The sequence below is a fragment of the Aythya marila genome (assembly GCF_965140915.1).
Source record: "Aythya marila genome assembly, chromosome: 10".
NCBI lineage: Eukaryota > Metazoa > Chordata > Aves > Anseriformes > Anatidae > Aythya > Aythya marila.
Genome location: NC_139051.1, coordinates 21,867,846 through 21,895,620, shown reverse-complemented (window position 1 = coordinate 21,895,620; position 27,775 = coordinate 21,867,846). Strand labels below are relative to the sequence as shown.

General features: G+C 39.7%; 1 protein-coding gene across 3 annotated transcripts in view; it reads left to right on the top strand.

Annotated features, from left to right (window-relative positions):
• The window catches only part of ARHGEF3 (Rho guanine nucleotide exchange factor 3), a 133,408-nt gene that overhangs the window by 40,713 nt on the left and 64,920 nt on the right, over nucleotides 1-27,775 (top strand). For 2 of the 3 annotated variants that reach the window (XM_082767832.1, XM_082767831.1), the window contains one exon: nucleotides 3,474-3,540. In XM_082767832.1, coding sequence (XP_082623958.1) covers nucleotides 3,474-3,540 — 67 coding nt within the window. Of the gene's footprint in view, nucleotides 1-3,473; nucleotides 3,541-23,403; nucleotides 23,570-27,775 lie in introns of those variants that run through there. The other variant, XM_082767833.1, reaches the window with a different exon arrangement.

Below are 27,775 nucleotides of genomic sequence, written 5' to 3'. Positions count from 1 at the left end.
TTAATTTGTCTCCACTTTCCATCCTTGCGTGAATATTTTTAATTTGTTGTCTCTGATACCTACTTATGCCAGTGATGATTTTAATTATTGGTCTGGTCAATAAACTATTTTATTTCCAAAGGAAGGGACTTTAATTCACCTATTGACGCAGTATCCCTATTATCAAAGCATAAGCTTTAATGGCTATTCTGTTAGCTTTTTGTTTTTGTATTTAAAATATCAAATAGTATTTCGATAACATTTTTATAATGCAGTCAGACTGTTTATTAATTAGCTTTTATTCCTTTGCAATTCAGGGAAGATTTATCCAGTAAACAGAATACTCTTTGTAGCAGTGCCCTGTAGAAAAAAAGTAAGACAGTAATTTTAAATGTCTTTGCCCAAATCTACAGTACTGTAATTATTTTCCAGTATGATTCTAACCAATATTGATAGACTGTTGGGAAGACACAGAATAAAATAGCTTGAAGATAGTGAAGGACCAAACTGAGAACTGCAAATGAGGTCGTGTTTTTGCTAGAACTATGTTTTGTTGAGGCATAGTTGAGAATCTGTTTGCATTTTACGTTGCTCTGGGTTAAGGGCACATTCAGCTGAAAAATGCTGATTTGTAGTGCTTGCCATGGCAGATGAATATATTTAGCCTACATGGTTTCTAGGTATGGGAATAGTAAGATTTCTAGAACAGTCTTTCTGTAAGATAAGAGGACAGTGCTTTTGTAGTTTTAAGGTCTTGATAAGATTGAGGTGGGCTATACGAAATGGTTGTTTGTGATGGGAAATTGGAGTTGATGTATTTACTGTTGTTCCCACATCTTACAATTTGAATACATTGTAGAATTTGAATGCCTCTGATGATGTTTTCCTGGTCCATTGTAGGGGCCCAAGAGAGCAATTGTTTCTATTTGTTGAGCAATTGTTTCATCTTGCATTTTGGAAGGCTCTCTTCTGTCAGTCTTAGTAATGATATGAAGCTTGATTAAAGGTTCTCCCCAGACTGATTTTGTTGCTTTCTGTTTCATTGAAAGTGGTTTCTTTGTATGATTTATGGGCATCTCTTTTCTGAATGCATTTTGGATATAATAGGGAAGTAATAGGTTATATATATATATATATATATATATATATATATATATAAATAAAAAGAATTTGGTTACATCCTATAGGTCTCAGCCCAGTAAGTATTGGAAAGGCATACAGTGACTTTAAGTTTTACTAGCTCGTTAATTAAGCACTCCTTTTGTTAAAACTGTCTTGGTTTTCCTGCATTTAGGGCTCTTTAATAGTGATACTATTAATAAGAAAGGAATTAGCATATCATTATGAATAATAAAGAGGTTTGTTCTCACCAAAATAAAGTAAGATCCCTAACTGATAAGACAAGCAAGGAGGACAACCATTATGAAAACAGGCAAATTATAGATGTAATATTAAGCATCTTCTCTGTGAAGACTTAGTGACTGTTGCCGTGAGGTCTGGGATGCTTTCATTGAATGGGAAGGTTACATACAGATGGATGATAAATTGTTAGTCATCAGACTTCTTTTAAGGGATGGCCTTCAGTTTAGAGTACACAGTAATACAGCCAGTTTATTTCTTAGCATAGTCCCTGGCTCTCGTTAAAAGATGAGAAGTAATTTGTTATTGTGGAGAGAAGTAATTTGTTAGGAAACTTTCATTTACCTTGTTTTTTCCCTGTTTTGTAAACTATTGTCAATCCTCTCATACTTATTCAAGTTGAAATATCTTTGTTTCCCCTATATTCAGCTTAATTAAAATACAGCTTGTGCTGGTGGTCTTAATAAACTGGGAAAATATACGCATGAATAGCGTTAAACTTATATTTCTGCATTTTCTTTGATATTTTAAGTGTGACATTTCTTGAAAAATTACTAAGGAGCACAACTGTATAGAAAGCACACGATGCATCTTGGAGATCCTGACTCTAGTTCTTTTTGGAGGACTCTGGTTCTTTTTGGAGATCATTTGTGCATGCAGTGAACAAAAAGGATGTAAAACACTGTTAGGATAATTGAAATCTGTGTCAATTGTTGATCACGTGTTTTTTGTTTTTTTTTTTTTTTTTTCCATAATGCAGTTACAGTTCCACTGAGGATCTTGTGTTAGACATTCAATTTCTTAATATCTGAACTTGGAAAACTGCTGTATGAGAACTTCTTAATGGATAATCTATAAAATCTGTACTGTATGCTCTTTGTGGTTTTTAATGACTTCATCACTGTGCTTGAAATATTGATATCCTTTATGGTTGGCTGTCTACTAGAATGAAAAACTGAAAATATTAACACCAAGGTTTGAGTTGTAACAACTCAGTTGTCATGATATTTTATGACTTTTGTTACGTTAACCTGTAAAAATGGCTATTGTGATCTTAGCTCTATGACATCTTTTAATGTACATAATATGAAAATGTCCATGTGCAACATATTTTACACCAAAATAGACAGAAGACTAAGATAATTATTGCTTACTCCTGACTACAGAAGAGAAACTGGGACACAGTGTGCTGAAGTCCCTCAGGAATTCTACACAGAAGGATCTACTCCCAGATCTTCCATGCTAGATTAGTGCTTTAACTGCAAAAACATCTGTTCTGTTATGGTTGGATGGAGAGGAGGTTTGACAGGCAGCTGTTTAATTCACTGTTTTTTAACCTGTAATCTCTGTAATTGCATGGCTTGAGTTGCTGTGTGCACAATAGTAGGTCCCGCCAACAAATTATTTGTTGGTTTGGTCAACTTCAGCAGGTCAGTCAAGCTTTGATCTGACTTCATGTGTCAAATCTCAGCAATGTTTGCATACCTTTGCAAAACAATTTAAGATCTTACTTCAAGATCTTAATGAATGGAAAGCACTTGTTAAGAGTGAAGTGGATAATGTTATAGTTACCTTTCAGAAATAATTGTGCAGTGGTAATTACAGGGTAGGAAGGTTTTGGAACGAGTATAAACTGTAGTCAGCTTCTCTGGATGTTAGCATAAAGGTATGGCTAGCTTGCTTTACATTGGTGCCTTGCATACCTTGCGTCACCATTAGGGCTGAGAGCTCCTTGGTGATCTTGCCCAGCCCAGCTGGCACACTGCACAGTGCATGGCACAGCTACAGCTTTCGCAAACCCATGCTGTTCAGGTCAGGGTCATCTCTACTGGCTGAAAATCAGTAGGAGTAATGAAGTTACTGCGAAACATCAAGCCAGTCCACCTCTGAAGACTTGTGAGGCTGCAATGTCCCTTATTGCTCAATCTAAATTGAAATGTTTTTCTAAACTGAAGAGTGAAACCTGTCAGAATTACAGCCAAGGAAATCTAAGGTGTCTTAGTACTTGAAATCTGTGTTTTTCTTTTCTCTCTTCTGTTGTCACTCTATCGTTGATGTAGAAAATAATGATGGCTGAAAATGTAATGATAAATGATTTTGTAATGGTAAATAATTTTCCTTGTTTCATCTTGTAGGCCAAAACAACAGCAACAGAACAATATTTCCTTGTTTCCTTCAACTAAGAGCTGGAATTTCAGAGGGGTAAGTTTGGTGTTGTTTTAATATTCCCTCCTGCTTTATCCTTTTGCTGCATGACTTTGTAGTTAAAACATGATCTGTGAGTGCTAAAATCACAGTAAAACAAATACAGAATGGAAACTTTAATTTCGTAATTTGCTAAAAGGCCGTGTGTGTATAAAAACAAACAAACAAGAACACACAACTTTTGTTCAGGTGATTGGCTGACTTACTATTGGCTAGGGAGACAATTTAGCATAATCAGTTTAACATACAGTGTGATTTTAAAAACGGAGTAAAATTGGTGTTTTCAGATCTAAAAGTAAATTAGCAAGACTGAGGTGATGTACACTTGTTTATTTTTATTTTTATTTTTTTTACTACAATAGATAGAGTTATTGAAAATCTGAATTTTGCAGAAGTACAGATGGAGAGCGAGTTTGTATTAAGGAGTGTATAAATGTGTTGTCTCAGAGCTTCTTCAACAAAGGGTTTAAGTAGAAAAGATGTTACTTAAATGCTTTGTTGAAAGGGTAAATGACGTCAGTAAGTTGAATGATTGGTGGTGGTCATAGTACCGTAAACATTAAAACTAAAAATATTTTTCGTGATATCTGATACTGACTTTTGTACTCTATTTCATATTTTGAATAGAGCCTCCACTATTGCTTATTGTGAACTTCTTATTTTCCCCATCTATTTCTTTCATTGCACCACAGAGCTATAGGGATGAAATCCTCAGTGTTACTGAGAGAATTTCTTGATGAAGCGAACAAACAAAAACCAACAACTTCTGAGACGTAGCTTAATTCTATATTTTGGAATCAGTTTAAAAATAAAATTGACATTAGTATTTTGTCAAATCTTCAACTGTGCTGGAAAATTATATGAGGAAGCTCATATAGAAAGAATATTGTAGGTTTGAGCTAAAGCTGGTGAAACAGTGATGCAGTGGCTCGCTGGGACTATAAAGGCCTGGAGCTGGTAAGTGTGGCGATATGATGTCAGTGATCCAAGCTGTGTGGCGGAGGTGGACTGGGCTAATCCACTAAGAATAAAGAACTGGCAAGTTTTGTTTGTTTGTTTGTTTTTAACGCACGCACACACACAAAAAAACACCTTCAGAATTAAGAGGAGAAATCAAGAACCTAAAAGGAGATAGCAGTGTGTTCTATTTATAGCCTGAATAAGAGAAAAAGGATACTAAAATAGATAAAAGGATTTTCAGACTGCTTCCTTCATATACAGAAATGAAGATATGTGGGAATTATCTGCTCCCTTATTTCAAAGGAAACTTATGGGACACTAGCAAAGAGGCCTGGTTCTATAGTTGTAATATTTCCTGAAATGCATGGTGATTGGCAGTTGAAGTGAATTGTTTGGCATGAACTACTATGTTGGGGAAGAACCTGTGCCAGTTGTTCACTGGATCTGTTCAGATGCTGAAGTCAAGCCAACTGAGCACTGGACAAGAAAGCTAAGTCCCTCCTGACATTTGCAATTTGTCAGCATCAACTTTCTTTTGGTGGATGGAAAAAACATGTTACAGAAGTCCAATGAGCAGACTTCAGGTCACAAAGGCTTTGATACAGATAGTTAATGATAAAATATTAACTTTGATGTCTTTTCTCAAACAGGCATAAAATTTTATTGGGTAAAAGAACTAAGTTAATGTTGACAGTGGAATAACCAAAATGCTCGAGGTGATCTATGCTTTGTTAAAACTTCTCTGTTATTTCTGTACTACAGACTATAATACAGGATCATTTAAAGTCACAAACAATAAAACAGGAGAAAGTTGTTAAGTATAAAGTTACAATGTTGTACATCTGTCCTCACTTTGCACTCGGAAAGAAACCTCAAAGAGAGATAGGGAAGGCCCAGATGCTAAACACTTCATGAGGGGAAACTCCTCTATACTTCTAGCTCCCTCTCGTTTCTTAACTTCATTTTATCAGAAGAAGCTTTTTTCCATTCTGAGGTGTTCATTTTGAGTGTTGTGGTTAGAGATCATATTTAATTTCCTCTACGGGGATTTCCATGTCAAGATGATATAATTTATGTGTTTTTCTATCAAAGCTGTCGGTTTTAGATAATAGTAGCAATTACTTCCAGAACTTTGGGTAGTGTCTTCCTATAGCCATGTATTTATCCCAGATATATATTTCCCTCTATTACCTATATTGCCTTTATAAGGGGGAAAGAGGAGGAAGGTGCAGCTTAGGAAGAGGGATAATCAGGATGAAGAAAGCACTGTATGATGTAGTGATCGTGTGAGAGAGTGGAGAGGGACACAGTAGGGAAATGGAGGAAAGCTAGAGGGTGTGAAAGCAAAGAAGCAGAAGTGTGGAAGGGAGGTAGAAATCTATAAAACTACGTGCTCATCGGTTCCACATTTTGCAAATGTTGATTCTGAGAAAATAAAGATGCTATATGTAGGGTGAAAAAATTGTGGCAAGGCCTTGGTAATGGAGAAAAGTTGTGAATATCTGATGAGAAGGGGCAACTCAGGAGCAGGTCAATATTGAAATAAAGAAAAGAACAGCATAGATCTTAGCACAGATATTGGTATTAACCTATTTTTCTCTCTCATAGTTGTGATTAACTCACCTTCTCATCTCCATGCCACCCTTCCACCAAAACCTTTATGCAGGTAGAAGGCTTTCCCAAGCACCACTGTTTGTTGCTTTTCCATATGATACAGCAGTTTAATATGCTTTTCCTAATGTATATATGGCAATAATTTGTTAAGTTGCCACATGGTGTGGGAAACAATTCTATTTATTATGGGGAAAAAAAAATCCTGTCAAATCAGGATTAAATTTATACAGTGATGCACCTACAGGTAGAAGATGCCAGGATTAAAGCTTCTGTGGTTGCTTGCTTGAATTACATGCCTGTGTGCTGTTTTATCCATAGTAAGTATAGTTAGACTTCTTTACAAGAAAGTTCTGAACTGAAGCAGCATAAGAATCTCTCATGAGAAATTTCAGATTTCAGCTTGTCTCCCCTCCTGTTTTCTCAAAATCATCACTTTGTTTTCACCAGCAGATAATTTTCTAACGTGCCCTAATAATATGAATGGCATGCTCAGGCTACTAAAGGCCTTTAAATTATATTTTCTTCTATAATGGCGTATTTATATATTTACAAGAGCAATGGTACGTAGCGGTCCCACAGATATGATGATGCTTCAGGTGGCAATGAAGAAACTGACAGACCATCTAAAGAAAAACAGTTACCTGGTTAATTAAGAGTTCTGGGATTGCAGGCATAACTGAAGAGGATGCTGTTTTTTTCTGTGCTGAAATTTCGTTGATATTTCTTTATACTGTTCCACAAAGAGCTAGCATCACTTCCTGCATATTTTAAACAAACATCTGAACCATTATGATTGTTTCTCTTCTTTTCTTTTCCCCTACAGTAACTTTAGTGCTAAAAATAAATCAATAGCGAAATCTAAACCAACATTTTCTATTTGAAATATTTTGAGACGTTTGGAGTGCAGTTGCCTAAAGATTCGAGATAATTTATTGCAAATGTGTTTCTTCCTATTTCCTCCTTTTTGTTTCCTTTTTAGTTTTGCAAAAGCTTTTAACTAACCAAGCTGTAGATGTGGTCACCAGTGAGGAAGGCTGATCTAATTTATGAGAAGCCTGACATAAAAATGTGCTAAACTTGCTGAAGGTTAGTTTTAGATGTGTAAGTGGTTTCCCTGCAAATTTTACTTCAAGTATTTAAAAAAAAAAAAAAAAAAAAAAGTGTCTTTTGCGCCAAATGGCAAGAGTTCCACACTCTTCAGACAGTATTTACAAAGCAGTGTGTTTCTTTTCTGCAGGCTGGCAGACTTCAGTTATTCCCGTTAGGGTGCGTGAATCAAAACAAGATAAAGGTTGCTAAGAGGGAAAGTTTTTTGCTAGCTTTAACTTGATAATTAATAACATAATTAAGTACTACTGCAGAGAGCACCTCTATTAGCTCTGGGTTCTGACTGGTTCTATTTCATGCCTGTACCCACTGATACTCATTTGCTTAAGCAATTATATTACCCATAACAGCAACTTCTAAGAAGTGGTATCAGGCAGGTCTTTATTTGTACTTGTTGAAGTAAAATTATGAGCTCATATCTGTAGTTTAAAAGTGTTGAAATATGATTCTCTTGTAGGTAAGTATGAACATTGTACGACCAATACGATTTTTTAAACACAAGTTAGCCACATTATGCTTTTTCCTGTATATGACATTCTTTTTCTTTTTAATGTACTTGTGTTTTTTAGACACAACTTCAGTAGTTTCCTCCATGGAGAAGAAAAATTATTTTGCACGGACAGTATAATTTGTAATAACCATGCCCGTTATGAGAAACAGTTCCTTCAGATGTAATAGGAGGACTCCTTGTCCTGGTTTCAGTTAGAACAGAATTAATTTTCTTCCTAGTAGCTGGTGGAATGCTGTGTTTTGGCTTAGGATGAGAAGAGTGCTGATAACACCCCGATGTTTTAATTGTTGCAGAGCAGTGCTTATACCAAGCCAAGGACACCTCAGACTTTTGCTCTGTCCTGCCAACAGGCAGGCTGGGGGTGCAGTAAGAGCTGGGAGGGGACAGACCCAGGACAGGTGACTCGAACTAGCCAAAGGGGTATTCCATACCATCTGACGTCATGCTAAACAATATATAGGGGTGGCTAGCCGGGGGGAGGGGGCCGGACTGCTCGGGGTTAGGCTGGGCATCGGTCAGCGGGTGGTGAGCAATTGCATTGTGCATCACTTGTTTGTACATATTATTAGTAGTAGTACTATTATCATCATTGTATTATTATTATTATTATTATTATTATTTTCCTGTCTTATTAAACTGTCTTTATCTCAACTCACGAGCTTCACTTTCCATTTCTCTCCCCCGTCCCAGAGAGGGAGGGGGGAGGGTGAGCGAACGGCTGCGTGGTGTTTAGCTGCCAGCCGGGTTAAACCACGACAGTCATTTTGGCGCCCAACGTGGGGCTCGAAAGGTTGAGATAACGGCAGATCTGACCAGAGTGTGTTAAACTAAAATTGGTATAAGTATTAGACCTGCTTAATAGTCACTTGTCATAATGCTGATTGCTTTAATCTCAACTGTGCTGCGCCTGTTTTCCAAATTGAGTATTATAGCACGTTATTTTCCGTATGTGCTCTCTGTCATGTTGTTTATCCTCTCCGGGCCCTGGTTTCAGACCATTATGGTACTGTGTGTTGTATCAGTGGCTTATGAGATGATGAAATATCTGGCCATGACTCTAACCTGGTATTTGTACTCAGTAACATCTTCGATTCTATACTTTGGAAACTGTATTTTGGAAACCATTAGCAATTGTATCTGTTGCCTTTTTTCATTAGGGAGTCAATCTGTGGAGGGGAAAGGGGAAGATAATTTTTCTTACTTGATCACTCTCCCTTTCTCCTTCACCACCCCTGTACCCTCCTTGATCACTCTCCCTTCCTCCTTCACCACCCTCTTATCCTCCGAGTTTATTACAATAGCTCTCCAAGATATTGAATATCCTTGGGATACTCAGACCAGCATAGTCCTGTTGTTCTGCCTCCTGAATGCACTTCAGGTTCTGCTTAAAGTTAAACAACTACTTAGGAAGCTCATCCGGAGATCTGCCCGGAGGCAGTATAGTTGTGGGTGGCAGGGAGTATGGGAGGATATGGGCAGGCATCTAGACCAGTTGGCACCCCCAGTGTTTTGGAAATTCACCCCTGAACAAGTGCAAAATCCTCAAAAACTGGCAGAATGCTTGAATAAAAGGTGTCGCGATTCGGGAAGTTCCAAAGTAACACAAATCATTGTAACATGCTGGGGCCTGGCTCATGCCTATCGAGCTGCCATGGATACTGCTATCAACTTAGTGACAGACCCTGCGGCCACTCCAAGTCCCGTGACAGATCCAACGGCCACTGTGACCCCTACGGTGGACTCTGCAGCCGCTCCAGTCCCAGCTTCTGCAGATGCTCCAGCTCCGGTTCCTGCAGCCGCTCCAGTCCCAGCTCCTGAAGCCGCTCCAGTCCCAGCTCCTGAAGCCGCCCCAGTCCCAGCTCCTGAAGCCGCCCCAGTCCCAGCTCCTGCAGCCGCTCCAGCTCCGGTTCCTGCAGCCGCTCCAGCTCCGGTTCCTGCAGCCGCTCCAGCTCCGGTTCCTGCAGCCGCTCCAGCTCCGGTTCCTGCAGCCGCTCCAGCTCCGGTTCCTGCAGCCGCTCCAGCTCCTGTAGCTGGGTCAGAGAAACGAGCTGTAGCAGTGCAAGTTGACCCTGCAGAGGGTATTCCAACCTCTGTGGCAGACCCTATAACAAGGTCAGAGAAACGAGCTGTAGCAGTGCAAGTTGACCCTGCGGAGGGTATTCCAACCTCTGTGGCAGACCCTGTAACAAGGTCAGAGAAACGAGCAGTAGCAGTGCAAGCTGCCCCTGTAGAGAAGGTGAAAAAATGGTATAGAGATTCAGGTCGTTTAGAATGCAGAGAGTCTTCTGCCAAATCTAGGTATAGAGACGACGGAGACGACGACGACGCTGGGCCATCAAGGGTTCAGGAGGAGGAAGATGAGGATGCCGAAAAATCAACAGTAACTACCCGAAGCCTAAACGAGCGTGAGTTACGAGATGTGCGAAAAGATTTTGGTCGCTGTATAGGTGAGCAGCTTGTCACCTGGCTGCTCCGATGCTGGGACACTGGAGCCAATTGTGTGGAATTAGATGGCAGGGAAGCCAAGCGACTGGGATCCCTTGCTAGAGATGCAGGCATTGACAAAGCAATTGCAGATGGAGCACAATCTCACAGCCTCTGGAGGCGTCTCCTCTCAGCTGTGAGGGAAAGGTATCCCTTCAAGGAAGAACTTTTATGTCTACCAGGCAAGTGGACCACTATGGAGAAGGGAATCCAGTATCTGAGGGAATTAGCCGTACGGGAAGTGATTTATGAGGATCCAGACCTCAGACAAACATCCAAAGATCCAGATGAAGTCAGGTGTACGCGACCCATGTGGCGGAAGTTTGTACGGAGTGCACCATCATCATATGCCAGCTCATTGGCAATAATGGCCTGGAAAGAGGATGAGGAACCCACAGTGGATGAAGTGGCTAAACAACTCCGGCAGTACGAAGAAAGTCTCTCCTCTTCCTTACAGGCCTGCGTCTCAGCTGTGGAGAAACTTTCTGAAGAGTTCCACCAACTTAAAGAGAATCTATCTTCATCCCCACCTGAACCAACCAGTGTCCACCGACCAAAAGAGAACACTGTGGAGAAACTTTCTGAAAAGGTTCACCAACTTGAAGAGAGATTATTCTCCTCCGTACCTGTACAGAGCAGTGTCTCAGCTATCAGGGGTAGTCGTTCATCCACACAAGGAAGACGATATGGTGGGTACTCACCCCGTGCTACCCTGTGGTTTTACTTACGAGACCATGGAGAGGACATGAGAAAATGGGATGGAAAATCTACCGCGACCCTAGAGGCACGGGTACGTGAGTTGCAAAAGAAAACAATCAGGAAGAAGGGATTCTCTGAAAAGTTTGCTGCTCCAACTTCCAGCAGACAGTCCTTCAAACACAGAAACGAAGAAGATTCCGACCAGGATTAGGGAGGCCCTGCCTCCAGCCAGGGGGAGGAAAGGGATAATCGAGTTTATTGGACTGTGTGGATTCAATGGCCTGGCACATCAGACGCACAGAAGTATAAGGCTTTAGTAGACACCGGTGCACAATGCACTATAATGCCATCGAGCTATAAAGGACCAGAGCCCATCTGTATTTGTGGAGTGACAGGGGGATCTCAGCAGTTGACTGTATTGGAGGCTGAAGTGAGTCTGACTGGGAATGAGTGGGAAAAGCACCGTATAGTGACTGGCCCGGATGCTCCATGTATCCTTGGCATAGACTATCTCAGAAGAGGATATTGCAAGGACCCAAAAGGGTTCCGGTGGGCTTTTGGTATAGCTGCCTTAGAGACAGAGGGCATTAAACAATTATCTACCTTGCCTGGTCTCTCAGAGGACCCCTCTGTTGTGGGGTTGCTGAGGGTCGAAGAACAGCAAGTGCCAATTGCTACCACAACTGTGCACCGGCGGCAATATCGCACTAACCGAGACTCCCTGATTCCCATCCATAAGCTAATTCATCAATTGGAGAGCCAAGGAGTGATCAGCAAGACTCATTCACCTTTCAATAGTCCCATATGGCCAGTGCGAAAGTCTAATGGCGAGTGGAGACTAACAGTGGACTATCGTGGCCTGAACGAAGTGACGCCACCACTGAGTGCTGCAGTGCCGGACATGCTGGAACTTCAGTACGAACTTGAATCGAAGGCAGCCAAGTGGTACGCCACAATTGATATCGCTAATGCATTTTTCTCCATCCCTCTAGCAGCAGAGTGCAGGCCACAGTTTGCTTTCACTTGGAGGGGAGTCCAATATACTTGGAATCGACTGCCCCAGGGGTGGAAACACAGCCCTACCATTTGCCATGGGCTGATCCAGTCTGCACTGGAGCAGGGGGAAGCTCCTGAACACCTGCAGTACATCGATGACATTATTGTGTGGGGTGACACAGCAGAGGAAGTTTTCGAGAAAGGGAAGAAAATAGTCCAAATCCTTCTGAAAGCCGGTTTTGCCATAAAACAAAATAAAGTCAAAGGACCTGCACGAGAGATCCAGTTTTTAGGAATAAAATGGCAAGATGGACGTCGTCAAATCCCAATGGATGTGATCAACAAAATAACAGCTATGTCTCCACCAACTAACAAAAAAGAAACACAGACTTTCCTAGGTGTTGTGGGGTTTTGGAGAATGCACATCCCAAATTACAGTCTGATTGTAAACCCGCTCTACCAAGTAACCCGTAAGAAGAATGAGTTTGAATGGGGCCCTGAACAAGCCTTTGAACAAATTAAGCAGGAAATAGTCCATGCAGTAGCCCTTGGGCCAGTTCGAACAGGACCAGATGTAAAGAATGTGCTCTACACTGCAGCCGGGGAGAATGGCCCCACCTGGAGCCTCTGGCAGAAAGAACCTGGGGAAACTCGAGGTCGGCCCCTGGGGTTTTGGAGCCGGGGATACAGAGGGTCTGAGGCCCGCTATATTCCAACTGAAAAGGAGATACTGGCAGCATATGAAGGAGTTCGATCTGCTTCAGAGGTGGTCGGTACTGAAGCGCAGCTCCTCCTAGCACCCCGATTGCCGGTACTAGGCTGGATGTTCAAGGGAAGGGTCTCTTCTACGCATCATGCAACTGATGCTACATGGAGCAAGTGGATTGCACTGATTACTCAGCGGGCTCGAATAGGAAACCCCAGTCGCCCAGGAATATTGGAAGTGATTATGGACTGGCCAGAAGGTAAATACTTTGGGATATCATCAGAGGAGGAGGTGGGTCGTGCTGAAGAAGCCCCACTGTACAACCAGTTACCAGAAAATGAAAAGAAATATGCCCTGTTCACTGATGGGTCCTGTCGTATTGTGGGGAAGCATCGAAGATGGAAGGCTGCTGTATGGAGTCCTACACGACGAGTTGCAGAAGCTGCTGAGGGAGAAGGTGAATCGAGTCAGTTTGCAGAAGTGAAGGCCATTCAGCTGGCTTTAGACATTGCTGAACGAGAAAAATGGCCAGTTCTCTATCTCTACACCGATTCATGGATGGTAGCAAATGCCCTGTGGGGATGGTTACAGCAATGGAAGCAAAACAACTGGCAGCGTAGGGGCAAACCCATCTGGGCTGCTGCATTGTGGCAAGATATTGCTGCTCGGGTAGAGAACCTGGCTGTGAAAGTACGTCACGTAGATGCTCATGTGCCCAAGAATAGGGCTACTGAAGAACATCAGAACAACCAGCAGGTGGATCAGGCTGCTAAGATTGAAGTAGCTCAGGTGGATCTGGATTGGCAGCATAAAGGTGAATTATTTATAGCCCGATGGGCCCATGACACCTCAGGCCATCAAGGTAGAGATGCAACATACAGATGGGCTCGTGATCGAGGGGTGGACCTGACCATGGACGCTATAGCACAGGTTATTCATGACTGTGAAACATGTGCTGCAATCAAGCAAGCCAAACGGTCAAAGCCTCTTTGGTATGGAGGACGATGGCTGAAATATAAATATGGAGAGGCCTGGCAGATTGATTACATCACACTCCCTCAAACTCGCAATGGCAAGCGCCACGTACTTACAATGGTGGAAGCAACCACCGGATGGCTGGAAACATACCCTGTGCCTCATGCCACCGCCCGGAACACTATCCTGGGCCTTGAAAAGCAAGTCCTATGGCGACATGGTACCCCAGAAAGAATAGAGTCAGACAATGGAACTCATTTCCGAAACAACCTTATAGACACTTGGGCCAAAGAACATGGTATTGAGTGGGTGTATCACATCCCCTATCATGCACCAGCCTCCGGGAAAGTTGAACGATACAATGGACTGTTAAAGACTACATTGAAAGCAATGGGCGCTGGGACATTCAAAAACTGGGATACGCATTTGGCAAAGGCCACCTGGCTAGTCAATACTAGGGGATCTGCCAACCGAGCTGGACCTGCCCAATCAAACCTGTTACGTACTGTAGATGGGGATAAAGTTCCTGTAGTGCATGTAAAAAATATGCTGGGTAAAACAGTCTGGGCTACTCCTGCCTCAGGAAAAGGCAAACCCATTCGTGGAATTGTTTTCGCTCAGGGACCTGGATACACTTGGTGGGTGATGCAAAAGAACGGAGAGGTCCGGTGTGTACCTCAAGGAGATTTAATACTGGGTAAGAATAGCCCATGAACTGAATTGTACCATCTTAATTGCTATATAATACTGTATGTTACCACTACCATGACTACTATAGGTGACTAATTAGAATGTATGGAAAAGAGTGTAACCTGAGCATGACATAAATGGTATGGAATAAGGGGTGGATAGATGTCCTGGTTTCAGTTAGAACAGAATTAATTTTCTTCCTAGTAGCTGGTGGAATGCTGTGTTTTGGCTTAGGATGAGAAGAGTGCTGATAACACCCCGATGTTTTAATTGTTGCAGAGCAGTGCTTATACCAAGCCAAGGACACCTCAGACTTTTGCTCTGTCCTGCCAACAGGCAGGCTGGGGGTGCAGTAAGAGCTGGGAGGGGACAGACCCAGGACAGGTGACCCGAACTAGCCAAAGGGGTATTCCATACCATCTGACGTCATGCTAAACAATATATAGGGGTGGCTAGCCGGGGGGAGGGGGCCGGACTGCTCGGGGTTAGGCTGGGCATCGGTCAGCGGGTGGTGAGCAATTGCATTGTGCATCACTTGTTTGTACATATTATTAGTAGTAGTACTATTATCATCATTGTATTATTATTATTATTATTATTATTATTTTCCTGTCTTATTAAACTGTCTTTATCTCAACTCACGAGCTTCACTTTCCATTTCTCTCCCCCGTCCCAGAGAGGGAGGGGGGAGGGTGAGCGAACGGCTGCGTGGTGTTTAGCTGCCAGCCGGGTTAAACCACGACACTCCTCCACCTGAGGGAGTGCTGTTGGCATCCCAGCTCTCCCGTGCCTGTTTTCTTGCTGTACGCTCATACATTTCCCTATGTGGGCAGTCCTTTGATTTCTTCCTAACCTCTTCCAGTTTGTTTAGGAGATAAGTAGATTCTTGCTCTCTGATCCATCTCATCTGTCTTTGAAAAGAAAAAGTACAAATTCCATATTTTTCTCCTTTCTAGAAATGATGTGTACTTCTCTTCCACTTGCTCTTTTTACACCTATTCCTCTTTCTTCTTCCAGTGGGTTGCAAGCTCCTGTGAAGTGCTTGCACTTCACATTTGAATTGCCCCAGCACTTCCTCCTCTTTCAGTCTTGGTGCAGGCTTTCTTTTTGTCTTGTTTTCATGGGGGTGATGTTTTGCCTCTATCCAGCATTGACCTTTCTTGGGCCAGAATGTGTCTGATGTCTGGTATTAGCAGTGGTTAGAAGCAAATCTGTAAGTCTTTATGTGTTAATGTACTCAAGGATGGATGCTGTAGATATAGTACTTGTCTACAGGTTTAGTAGAAGCTGAGTTTTTCTGTAGTCTTGAAGTTTGTTCTTTGTAGCATGGCAGGATTGGGGAAACTTCAGACTGTTGATAGCAGCAATGTAGAGTGCAATAGGAGCATTTAAAAATAATTATTAAAAGTCATTATTTTTTGATTATTAAAAAATAGTTATTTCAGTGATATACTGTTTGCAGCTCAGAAGACTAGAGCTCATAAATTGATGCAAGCAGGCAGCCTGGATGCTGATTTTTGTTTGTCAGAGCTGTTTTTGATGTCTCCCTGCTTAATCTATGGGCGGAGTTAGAAATATTTTAGCTTATTATTGGTTTTGTTTTTGAACAATCTATTGGAACTATTGTTGATTAGTCACAAGACTATTTTTTCTTGGAATAGCAAGGTTTATATTGGCAGAAAAATAGAGATGCTATCAGAAATTCATTGTGTGGCATTTGCGTAACTGGATAACAGTTGACTTCAGCTGCAGTTCCAAAACACACATTGGAATTATTCTGTTTTTAATGTATACACTGAACTTAAAACTTTAAATGAATTTAAGAATGCGTTATTCCAAACTGATTGTTTAATTACCACGATAATCAAGCTTTATCCACAATGTATAAGGGGCATAGTTGTGTCATGTCAGAATGTTCAAATCATGAAACAGGATTTGTAAATATGTGTGTTCTTAGGCCCATGATAAATGGCTCTATCCTTTTGAAGTATCAGGGGGTAGTGTACATTGCAAGGTTCTTCTCATACAGCAGTGCTGCAAAGATCTTGGATGTGCTGGAGAGACATCTATGGGTTCTTTGGAAAGGAGTAGTTAACCCCTACTTCCCACCACTGACATACAGTACTCTCAGGTATGGACCTTTTACTTACATACAATGCATCTTAGGAGGAAGAGAAAACATATTGTAACTATGCTCTTTGCATAGTGGTTTTATTTAAGGAAGAAATAAACAGCGTTACTATATGGTTAGATGAGATGAATGATGCAGCCTGGCCTTTGCTAGGTTTCTACTAGTTTGGGACTTGGGTAGAGATACCTGTGCACATTTTATGAGCTGTTATTGCTCATGCTATCCAGAGTATTCTGTAATGCTTAAGATGTTGCAGTATTTTCATTAATTCAAATCAGTAGCCATTTTATTAAAGTTTTGGCAGTCTTTACAACTAAAGTCATCCTTGAGATTAGTACCTAATTTAGTTTATAACACGACTTTCAGGTTAATTTCATGCTAGTAATACAAAATATACTTTAGGTGATATGTTTCTTTGGGCAATAATTTTGGAGGCATTCTTGTAGAGCACTTTACTAAATGCATTCTTGAAATGAAGAGACTCTCATAGGCTTTTACATCAGCAAGACTTTTCCATTGTTATTAGTATTGTAAAAGGTAGGCATTCCATTTATTACATCTCAGATGTTCTATTAGTATTTTTTAATAGCAAAAATAGTGTGGTATGTCCCATTTCTAAGGATTTGTTATGATTTGATGTTATCTTTTCATAGAATAGGTATTTTATTGGAACATGTCATACATGTATGTAGACATTCTGTTGACCCTGTAGGGCTTTATTTTATGAATCTTTGTCAGTGCTTTGTAACATGTTTTATTTTTGTTCTGGGTGTGGTTTGTTATTTATAGTAGAAATATTCTGTGTACTATAAACCTGTCACACCAGCTATTTTATGCATACAAACAATTCTGAGCTAGAAGCAACATGTGATAATGCAGATAGGTCCAATTGTCATTCTCTTAGGCCAAGTTCGGTGTTCTGTTATAGAGCAGATTTCCTGCCTTTAATCATAGATTGGGTGTTACCTTGTACTCCTGCTTTCATTTACTGTTCTTTTCTTTGTTCAACAGCAGATGAACTTGACCTATGTTCAATTTAACTCACACTAACCTCTGCCCATTTCTTTGTATTTGTTTCTTCCTGACCCCCAAACAGTGGCTGCTCATGGAGAAAACATGATGTGAAATTAGTATTTCCTATCACTTTGTTTCAGAAACTTGTGATGGTTAACAGCATGGTGCCATTGTTCAGCTGAACTTGATGCCATTTGGTCTGAGAAAACAACATTACAGTAATAATTTTGGAATATTTATCAACATTTTATTGATGTTACCCTATTTCAGAACATAAATCTTAGTGTAAAACAAATACTGGACAAGAATGGTGGTACTCATGGACTCTAAGTGCTTTCTTGTTTTTCATGGTGCTTTCAGTAAAATGTGGTGTTATTGCAACCTGTTACAGAGTTATCATTAACATCAAAACTTCCTTTTTTTTTTTTTTTTTTTTTTTTAAGCAAACCATTGCGAAGGTCTTTTATCTAATTTCCCCGTGCTAGTAACTGTAAAAATTGTCACCAATCAGTCCAAGTTTGCTGTACAAATTTCAAAATTGTCAGTGGTTAGGTTAGTACTATTTGAAACTGTGAAGTAAGTTTTAATTTAAAAGTAAATAAATATTTTATGCATTTGGAAAAGGTTGTAAGAGCAACCATTTGCCAAAACAGCTGTGAAATCCGCTGTGCTGCAGTAGAAGTTCTACTCAACCATCTGGCTCTCACTGACAGTTCCACAGGTTCTGGTTGAGGTTGTCAAGTTGTACCTGTGGCAGAAAGCTAAACCAAGTCTTCTAAGGAGCAGGTGAGAAGGAAAGTCAAAGGGAGGACTGGAAGGGAATATAAAGAACACAGGAGCTGAGGGGGGAAGGAATTTGAGTTCCTCCTGCTTTCATTTGGAAACAGGACTTTGAGTGGCTTTTGTTGATGGTCTCTATAAGAGAGGGACGGAACTGCAGGGATTTTGGATGCTGGCTGCATGTGATCCCACATATGCTAACTTGCTTAGGCTTCTGGAAGGCAAAAAGGGAACATTACTTGTCTTCATACCACATAGTACTTCAGCAGTGCACGTTCCCTTTAGTCATACCTTTCAAAATCCTAGTTGTAGCAGCAGGATACTGCTGTGAAAAATTATTGAAGTTTTTGTTTTGTTTTTGTTTTTCCCCCCTTTATATTATCACGAGCTATAGACAAGATAGCAACAGTGAAACTGCTATATATTAGTTTTGCTTGCATTTTATTATCATTTTGTTAAGGTCTGGGCAACAGAAGATGCTTGGAAATAGATAACCTGAATAAAGACTGAGCAGCTGCTTGTTATAGACATTGGCCAGATTTGAAATTTAGGCCACACCTGTAGTATGGGTATTTTATAAGTGAGAATATTAAGGCAGGAAAATTTCTTTGAAGTGTTGTCAGATATCTTTTGAGTTTAAATCATTAATATTCAGGGATCATTGTCTCCATGTAAGCCAAAGTTACAGTAATACTCAAATTTTAACCCATGTTTCTGGCTTTTTGATTCTGTGTTAGTGGTGCTGTTTTGTTGCTCCATCAGAATCAGCAGCAGTGCTACAGCTACACAGATACCAAATGAAAAGTTTTTGTGTATTTATGTATTTTGAGCTTGTTAATTATGATTTCTTCATTTCAATCTTCTGAGGCAGTTCCTGTGTGGAATCTCTAGAGATAGTGTCTTAGATTTCCTTCCTTGTTACTTGTGTGGGTGTTTGCAATGTATGTAAATCCAAGCTGCGCTTCTTTCAAGTGGTTGCTGTTGATGTTGCTGTCAACAAAGTGCAGACACCTTGGAGGCTGACTAAAGTACAACTGCAAGAAAACATATATTTTGTTTTATTTACATGGAGGTTAGAGAGCAGTGTTTGCCATGCTATCAGTCAGGGTCGATTGAGGCAGGTAAGAGTGGCAGTCTGTTTTCAATGCTGTTTACAAGGTTGATGGGACGTCTGGTTGGCCAGTCTCATGCCTGATGCTGGGCTGAAAACTCACGCTTGACATTGTGCTTCTAAAATGCTGTTGGCTTCTGAGACAGAAGGCTATTGGTGACCTAAGAAGTAGTGCGAGTGTCAATGTAAAGAAGAAAAACAGGTTGAAGTGTTTGTAGGTTGTGATGTCCAGGAAATGGAATATGGAAATCTCAGTGTTACCAGGAAACCTGACTGAAAAATGCCTGCCAGCCTAACCTCATCCTTGTTGCAGTTTAAGACCCATGAAAATCATAACATTAAAAAAAATAATAATGATAAAATTGCATCCCTATTTTAATTAGTTTTCCTAATTACTTTGTTAGTAATTATTCTTTCCATCTTGAGGACAAGCTTTAATAGTCATAAACAGAACAAAATGGAGAAAAGATTAATTTGAATGCTTCCCATCGCTTTAACAGGAAAATCTTACCTCTTCCTTAATCGTGGCACTCATGGTCACAATTTTATGAGAATTAAATGATCTGTTTGTAAGAAATCTAGATATTTTCAGTATCTTTTCTTTTGTAGTTCTGTGCCTTTCAGATCTTGGTTCTGGGCCTTTTTGTTTTTGTGCAGCCACCTTGCAGTGAAAACCAAATAGTGTTACTTTCTTCCTCTGAGAACAGGCTTCTCTTATGAGTTTACTGCTACAGGTAACAATTACTTAATCCTTAAGCTGTGGTTGGCCTGAACTTGTATAAGAACAATCCACATTTTCTTAACTCTCCAGGCATCCGTGAAGTTTCACATTTTCCTTTTGAATCATCTTTTATACATAAAAACAAGAACATATTTCTTGTTAAAATGTTACCAAATGGTGTCGTCTTTTTTTTTTCCATCTCCATTCTAATAATTCTTTTTTTAAATAGAATCAGTAGACTGGTTCCAGATTGTCCCTCAGTGTAAGGACCAGGGTCCAGAACTTCTCTGGAAAATGTGTCCTGCAGACTGTCTTGGAAATTGATATAGGACAACACAAATCTTTCTTGGTAAAATAAGTTAGGATATAAACCTTGCATCCTTATGTATGTCTACTGATGAAAGCAGTGTGTTTTTGTTTTTTAAAAAAAAGGTGTTTTTTATTTAGGGCTGCCTCCATAGAGATTGAGGTGTCAAGCCTGTCAGGCTTCTTCAGAGTCCTGGTGTATGCTGTTTAATAGGAGTGGGCTCCAATATCACATAGGCTCTAATATCTGGCACCTGATCCAGTAAGTATGTTATACCTTTTCTAAAAAGACTTGTCAGAATTGCCCTAGTTTCTGAATCATATTTGGAAATATGTATGAAATAGTGAAAGTTCAGTGTGGTCAGAGCTGAGATCGCTGTGATTATAAGCAGAATTAGAAATTTGGGCAAGCGTAACAGAAAAATACGAGCTTCCCATGGAGTTTAGATTTCTGCAACAGCTGAGGCTAAATTTTTGGGAATGAAGTTCTGAACTTCAACATCTAATATTTAATCCTAATTTCTGGATCTGGCACAGAGCTTTCTACAGTTATTTATTTATATATATTTTTAAGAGCAAGTACTCAAGCCTGGGCAAGGAATTACCAATTCCTGATGGCAAAACATTAAAATTTCTTGTGATGGGGTGAAAGATCGTTTAAGAAAGAACTTACATCTTGTGACAGTCTAAAGACAAGTTAAGAAAGAAAAAGGAAAAGGAATCTTGAGAAAAAATCCTTGCCTGTATATTGTTTAAATATAGAATTTATGTGGATTTCCTTTGAAAATAAACTGTTCTCCGCTGAAAGGCACTGAAGAGAAGATGGCTAGATATGGTTCTAGCACTTTGTTAGGCAGGGAAGAAAGACCAACAACATTTACCATTCTCCAAAAAAGAAATGTTTAAGTAATTTTTGAAAGTTTTGGCAGAAAATATCTGCTTCCTGAGGATTTTTTTTTTTTAAATATTTTCTGTCTGCTGGGAAGTGTGAAGGCTCTTGTTTTTAAAGGAATTAGTTGCTAACTGCTATCAGTTTCACCTTTTATTTTTCGCCTCCAAGCTCAGCAGAAACTTTTTGTGCTGAGTTTCATACCAACAAAAGACTGCACCAAGTCATTAGGTATGTGCTTTCTTAATTTAGAATTATTGTTTGCTTGCTACCTAAATTCAGATGTTTCTTGACATTCTTGTCTACTAGAAGCATTCAGGATTCTGCAGAACAATCTAGTATTTGTCAAGTCACAAAAATTCAACAGATCAACAGAGAGATTTAAGTATCTAGGGTCTAGAATGTCTTTGTCTTGCATTTATTATGCTGACAGCTTGATTTTTAGTATCTTAAAATGAATGATTTGACTAATTCATATTTCTCCCCAAAGTCCCTTTTAGTTAGTTCCTTTTACTTAAACCATATCTTAGTGATATGGTTTAGTGGAGGACTGGTTTAGTGTTAGGTCATAGGTTGGACTAGGTGATCTTTGAGGTCTGTTCCAAACTAAAAGATTCTGTGATACTACTTTGAGGACAAGTTTTTCTGACCCAAAAGAATTAATGCTGTTTGTGATGCAGGATAGATGATGGAAAGATGGATATGCTCCATCATTTTTTATATAAAGCACTGTGTTTCAATCACTTGTGATACTTACAGATTCCATTATTATTTGTAACTATTCTGCGTTGTTTTCTAGTTTACTTTGGATAAGGGGAGTTTATGTCTATGCATGTTTAGATTTTGAAGAGGGCTGCTCAAATGGACGTTGAAATTGCATGAAGCATATACAATTATAAATTTTCAGGTAATATATGGAAAATTGCATAATTTGATACCTTGCAGATGAACACCTTGTGGAAGTTAGCTTTTCTTATCCTGAAGTAATACAAGTTAATTTGATGGCCAAGTGAGGTAATTAACTGGGTGTATAATCACAGAAAACAAATATGTGCTAGTGACCTAGCTGGCAGTTTGAGAGAAGACTCTTGTTATCGGCAGGTCAGTCTGACTCACTTGTTCTCTTCCCAGTCGTAATGTATTTTGTCATGTAAATATAAGACCTCTTAAGGAAGCATTCTATTTTCTGGTTTGGATTATGAAATTGGAACCTAATCCTGTAACTTTCCTGACTGCAAGTTCTTAATCATATTAATGGCCAAACGTGTATGTGGCCATGGAGTTCTTTCAGGATGAGCTTCTCAGTTTTGAAATTACAGATGGCCTGGCGATTCTTATGCTGGTGGGGTAGCACCAGTCATATCCAATATTTTTAAGGCAGCAGTAAATTCAAGGTGAATGCTTTTTTTGATGCTTAAGGTATATAGCTTTCTGCTTAAGGTATGTAGCTTTCCCAACTCAAGTGAAATGAAGAATCACTGGGTTTGTTCCATGGAAGGCAGTTGCTACAGGCACGCTTACCAAGAGTGGTGAAGAATCAGCAAAAATTGAGTTTCCTTCATCTGTTATACAGAACTCCCACAGATAAAATCAAGCTTTGCACTTCCTTGACATGTCCTCAAATGCAAAATGTGGGCCTTCTGCCAAGCATATCTGTGCTGTGATTCTGAGTCGTTTCTAAAACATGCTGTGCTTGCCCTCATGTCTCTTTCTTTAAGAACTGCTTAGCAGATCCCTTAATTTCTGTAATACTGAATTTTTCCGTGAACTGAATGTTTAAAAGTTTCATCCAGTAAATACCAGGTGTTTTGTCTTCTGACGGAGGCATCTGCATTTGGAGATAGCTGTCCACATTCAAGGTTAAAGCCCGTTGCTAATTTGAGACTGAGAAGTGCACACATAGGTGGCAGGCAGTGTTTCAGTTACTGACTCTCAAAGCTCCCCAAATACCTACCTATTACTTGAAAAACACTTTAAAGATGTCTTTACCTTCACCATACTACTGCCATTCTCTTTACACTTGTTGGCAATTTTTGAAACACTCCTGTATGCCTGAAGTATTATTTAAAGCACCCTGTGAGAAAATCCAAAGCTGAGATAGAGAGGACAATGTGTATCACTCGGCTTCTGACACTTCTAGCACACTGCATGACAGGAAACGAGAGCAAACTGTGTGGCCGCATGGGGAGGAGTTCCTGCTAAAAACTGAAGGAGAAACATAGTGACTTCTTTGTAGCAGTTTTCACTGTCACGCTGAAGATTAAGAAACCTCAAATCTGAGTACAATACAAAGTGCCTCATGGTGTGGTGCTGTTTTTTTGTGCATCATCAGGTGAGTATGCATTTAGGGTTATGTTACTTTTTATTGTTTGCTTGTGTGGCATTGTAGTAAGTTGAAATTGCACAGATCATCCTTCCAAGCATGGTGTGAAATTCTGTCTTAATGAAACCAAAATGGTGCTTAGCAGGGGTGTTTCCTTCTGTAAGGAAATAAACTTCTTAAATATGTAGATAATGTATTCTGATATTTGATATTGGGATGGATGATTTTTTTTTCTTTTTTTTTCCTTTTTTTTTTTCTGTGTATTGGTAGTTTATTGTTGCAGGATGATAGTTCTTGGTTTTGTTTTCTTTCTTGTTCGGTTGTTTTACCATACATGTGTAAACATTCTGTCTCTGTCTCCTAGTATAAAAATGCTAATTCAGTCTGACACTGCTGTTTATATTAGAACATCTTGACAGTGCATAGACTTTGTGCATATAAGTGAAAGCTAAAACAGATACCATATACAGCATATTTACAGAGCATAATTACTCTGCTGCTGCTGTACGATGTGTGTATGAAGTAGCACCTGGAAAACTGGCCGCAGTTTTAGGTATTGCACCTTCAAAAGTAGCAAGATTGATACTAAATGTAGGAAATGTCACCTATGAAGAAAGTGTAAAAGATTTAGTACTTGTCACATGTAGAAAAATAAGACTCAATTTGTGGTAAAAGTGTGCACGCACTTCTTGAGTGTGTGGGAGTAATTGTAAAGGTGGCATTTGTTCTCTCTATTTGCCAAGCTAGCACAGGAATAAGAAGGCTTACAAAATCAGTCTATTTTGTGACAAGGGAGACTTAGGTTAAATATTTTTGGGGAGAACGCTTCCCAACTGCAAAGTTGGGATTGACTACACAATAGTATAATCCGTCATTTTAAACTCTTCAGTATAATTTAGAAATTTTGTTCATGTAGGCATGTTTTACATGTTGCAACAGCTAGCATTTAATTCTGGACTATTCTTAATGACTTGTGGGATTTTGTTTTGGGGCTATTCATTGTGAATGAGAATAGCACATCAGTGTCACACGTGGACAAATCTGATCTCTAAATTTGCAGCTCTAATACCAGATCATAGCATCCTGTCAGTGGCTGGAAAATTAGAGAGCTTCCTTTTATTCAAGAAGTAAAGTTATTTCAAAATATTTGTGTATGTGTTGAATAAAACCGTACTTTGAAATTCTTAGAAATGTAACAAAGGTGAGGAACTGCAGTGTGAGGCAAGTAAGTCAGGGCTGTGTTCAAGGCCTGTATACTCTTGGATTAGCTGTGGAGAATATGGCTTAAGTACATAGAAGTTTAAGACTGAATTCTTAATTGGATGTATTTTGTTTAATGCCACCTTTAACAGTAGTGAGAGGGAGAGTCTATGACAAATTTATGGCACAGAATATTTTTAAGATATTACGTGGAATGCTTTATGCAGTTCTAACTTAAAACATGTTTAAAGAAGCTAAATCAAAATTGCAACAGGCCTGGAAGTTTATCAAGGTGGTCAGAGAAACGAATAACTATTTAACTTGTGAAATTTGCTTTAATAAATGCTATCCATTTGAATTCTCTGTTTTTATTAATTAGCTTAAGAATGAGACTGCTGATGACTAACTGCTGTACTGTATAATTGTTGTAGTGTTTTTGGACATACTTAATATTTATATTTGCTGTGGGTGTGTATTTTACACATGGTTTACTTGAAAATTTATAGCAGAAGAAATCTACTAAATACTACAGTTTTACGGTTTTCATGGAACACCAGGGAGATGCGATGCACACCTGCCAGTGACATAAAATCATGTAGATTCTCTAGTGTATATTAATATTGCTGAGCTCACATTAAAATTTTTGGTTGAAACTGGGCTAAAAAAAATTCAAGAATAATTCCAGAATCAAGAGTCATGGGGATACCCACCAGTATTATATAAACTTTGTTTCCTGAGAAATAGAGCTCAAGTGTGTTTATTTTCCCCACGTATATTTAATCCTAAAATAGACACAGCAACATGTAATTTTAGTGAAAGCAAAATTAATTTTAATCTATGCTGAAAAATCCATTTTGGATGCGGCCATTTTATCTATTCTTTGTGAAGCCAAAGAGCAGCACTTCAGGTGCTATATCAAAAGCCATCTACAGGAACCTGTCTGTGGTTTTAAAGGTAGAGCAGTGTAATGATGCTGAATGAAGAGACTGAAGGAAAGCAGACTAACAGCAGAGTACTAGAACTATAAGGGATGACTTCAGTTTTTGCTAATGAAGCCAACTGAAAGCCATGTAGAGACCTAGTTTATGGAAGTTATTTTATTCTGCTGTATGTGGTTCTGGTGCTGTGCACAGCATCAGCAAGTCAAGCTCTTTTGCAATGAGATTTGTGTTCTTAAAAAAAATAATAAAAAAAATTGTAATTTGGATGAATCTGCCTTTCAAGTGAGCAAGTTTCACTGTGGTTTTCATTCCAAGAACAAAAGCCATCCACTGATATAGCAGGTTGGGAAGCAGAAGTGGTAACAGCTGTGATTAAGCAGGCAGCTGAAGCAAGTGCAGTTTGTTGCTGTCCAGATAGAGGAAGAGCACAATGCCTTCCTTAAATGCACATGCCTTTGAGAGTGCAATACCTTTAAAGGTAGAGTTTGAGCATTAAAATAGCCTCAATTTAATTTATTCTTGCTTTTACAACTGAATAGTGCATGGACTCTTCTAAACTGCATCTTAGTTCTTGTTTATATGCTAGACCAATTTAGAATCCCTAGACATTGATTGTAAGTGTTAACTAAAAGTATAATTAATGTAGCACTCCTGAAGTCTTTGTCTTGAAGTCCTGACTGAGAAAGGATCCTATACTAATAACTGCTGCTCAATCACGTAGCAAGGAACTTTTAAGAAGAAGGAAGTAAAAGTGTATCGAACTTATTTATTTGAATTCGGCTCTGCTTTTGTAGCAAACTGAAAAAGGTTCAGCATATGCAGCACTCTGCTAGATTCCAGCGCGTGATAGTCTCCCCTGTCTTCTGAAAAGGGGAAGGAAGTTTAAATAAAGACAGAATAAATACTAGTCCTCAAACAAAGCTCTGCTGATTCTTGTCCTTACAGTATCCCGTACATGCACACCCATTTCCTGTTGTTACTGTTGAACGCATTGCACATAATTTTCATTTCATTGTTCGCTTCTGTGTTCATTTCATATTACAGTGACCAGAAAAATCTCAAGTCCATCATGATAGCACTGTAGAAGTAAAACTTAATTCTGTGCTTACAGAAAGGTGGAAGGAGCTGCCATTTTGTCTGGCAGCAATGTGAAAGGCTACTCAGAAGTGCTTGGCTACCTGCAGCTCTGTGGCAGCCTTAGTGCCATGTAGAAGTTTGCTGCTGTGCTGCAGCAGACCTAGGCTGGTGGGTTTTGGTTTTATTTTGCCTGGGACATTGACAGCAAGCACTTCTGTTGCTCATACTGACATATAAACAGCCCACCAGCTGAGCACGTGCAGGGTGGGACACAGAACCTGCAAACCTGTGTAGCAGGCTCGGGGCTAACTGGGCAATCTGTCCCTCAATAGGAATAAAGCTTTTGCTTAGGTTTGTGTGGCAGTTTTGAGAAAAAGAGACCAGTAATGTCTCTGATGCTCAGAACAGTAGAGGGCAGTGGACATATACACAGAAACAAGTTTGATAATTAACCTTTACTGGATTTTTGGTTCTCTTTAGAGTTTAAGCAAATTCTTTTGCCAAGGTATCATAAAGAACTGGTATTGAAACACAGGGTTTCAATAAAAAGTAGTTATTTTCTTTTTAAAACCTTGTATTAGAATTCAGTATTCTGAAGTTGTGGTCCCCAAATGCGTGTTATGATACATCATTCAGATGAAAAGGCACTATGCTCTGGGAAGACATGCTCTGAGATCCCGTGGTCTTCCCATGCCTTCAAGCTGTCAGAACTGTCAGTGTCACAGGCAGGAAAGTCAGAGCTCACCAGGGTGGGGCACTGGTACTGATATAAAAAGGGAGTTGCAGGTTAGAGTGAAGTAAAAAGGAGATGCATTTCTCTCTAAGCTTAAACTTTCTCTCTAAGCTTAAGGTGTGAATTCTTAATCAGTTATCTCTGAACCAAGCTTAGCAGGAAATTCAGAGGTGCCTGGCTGTTTGTTGCAAGCAGAGATGCTCATGATTAATATGACATGGCCTCCCTCTATACAGGCTTCTTTTAAGAACTTTACGTCGAAGT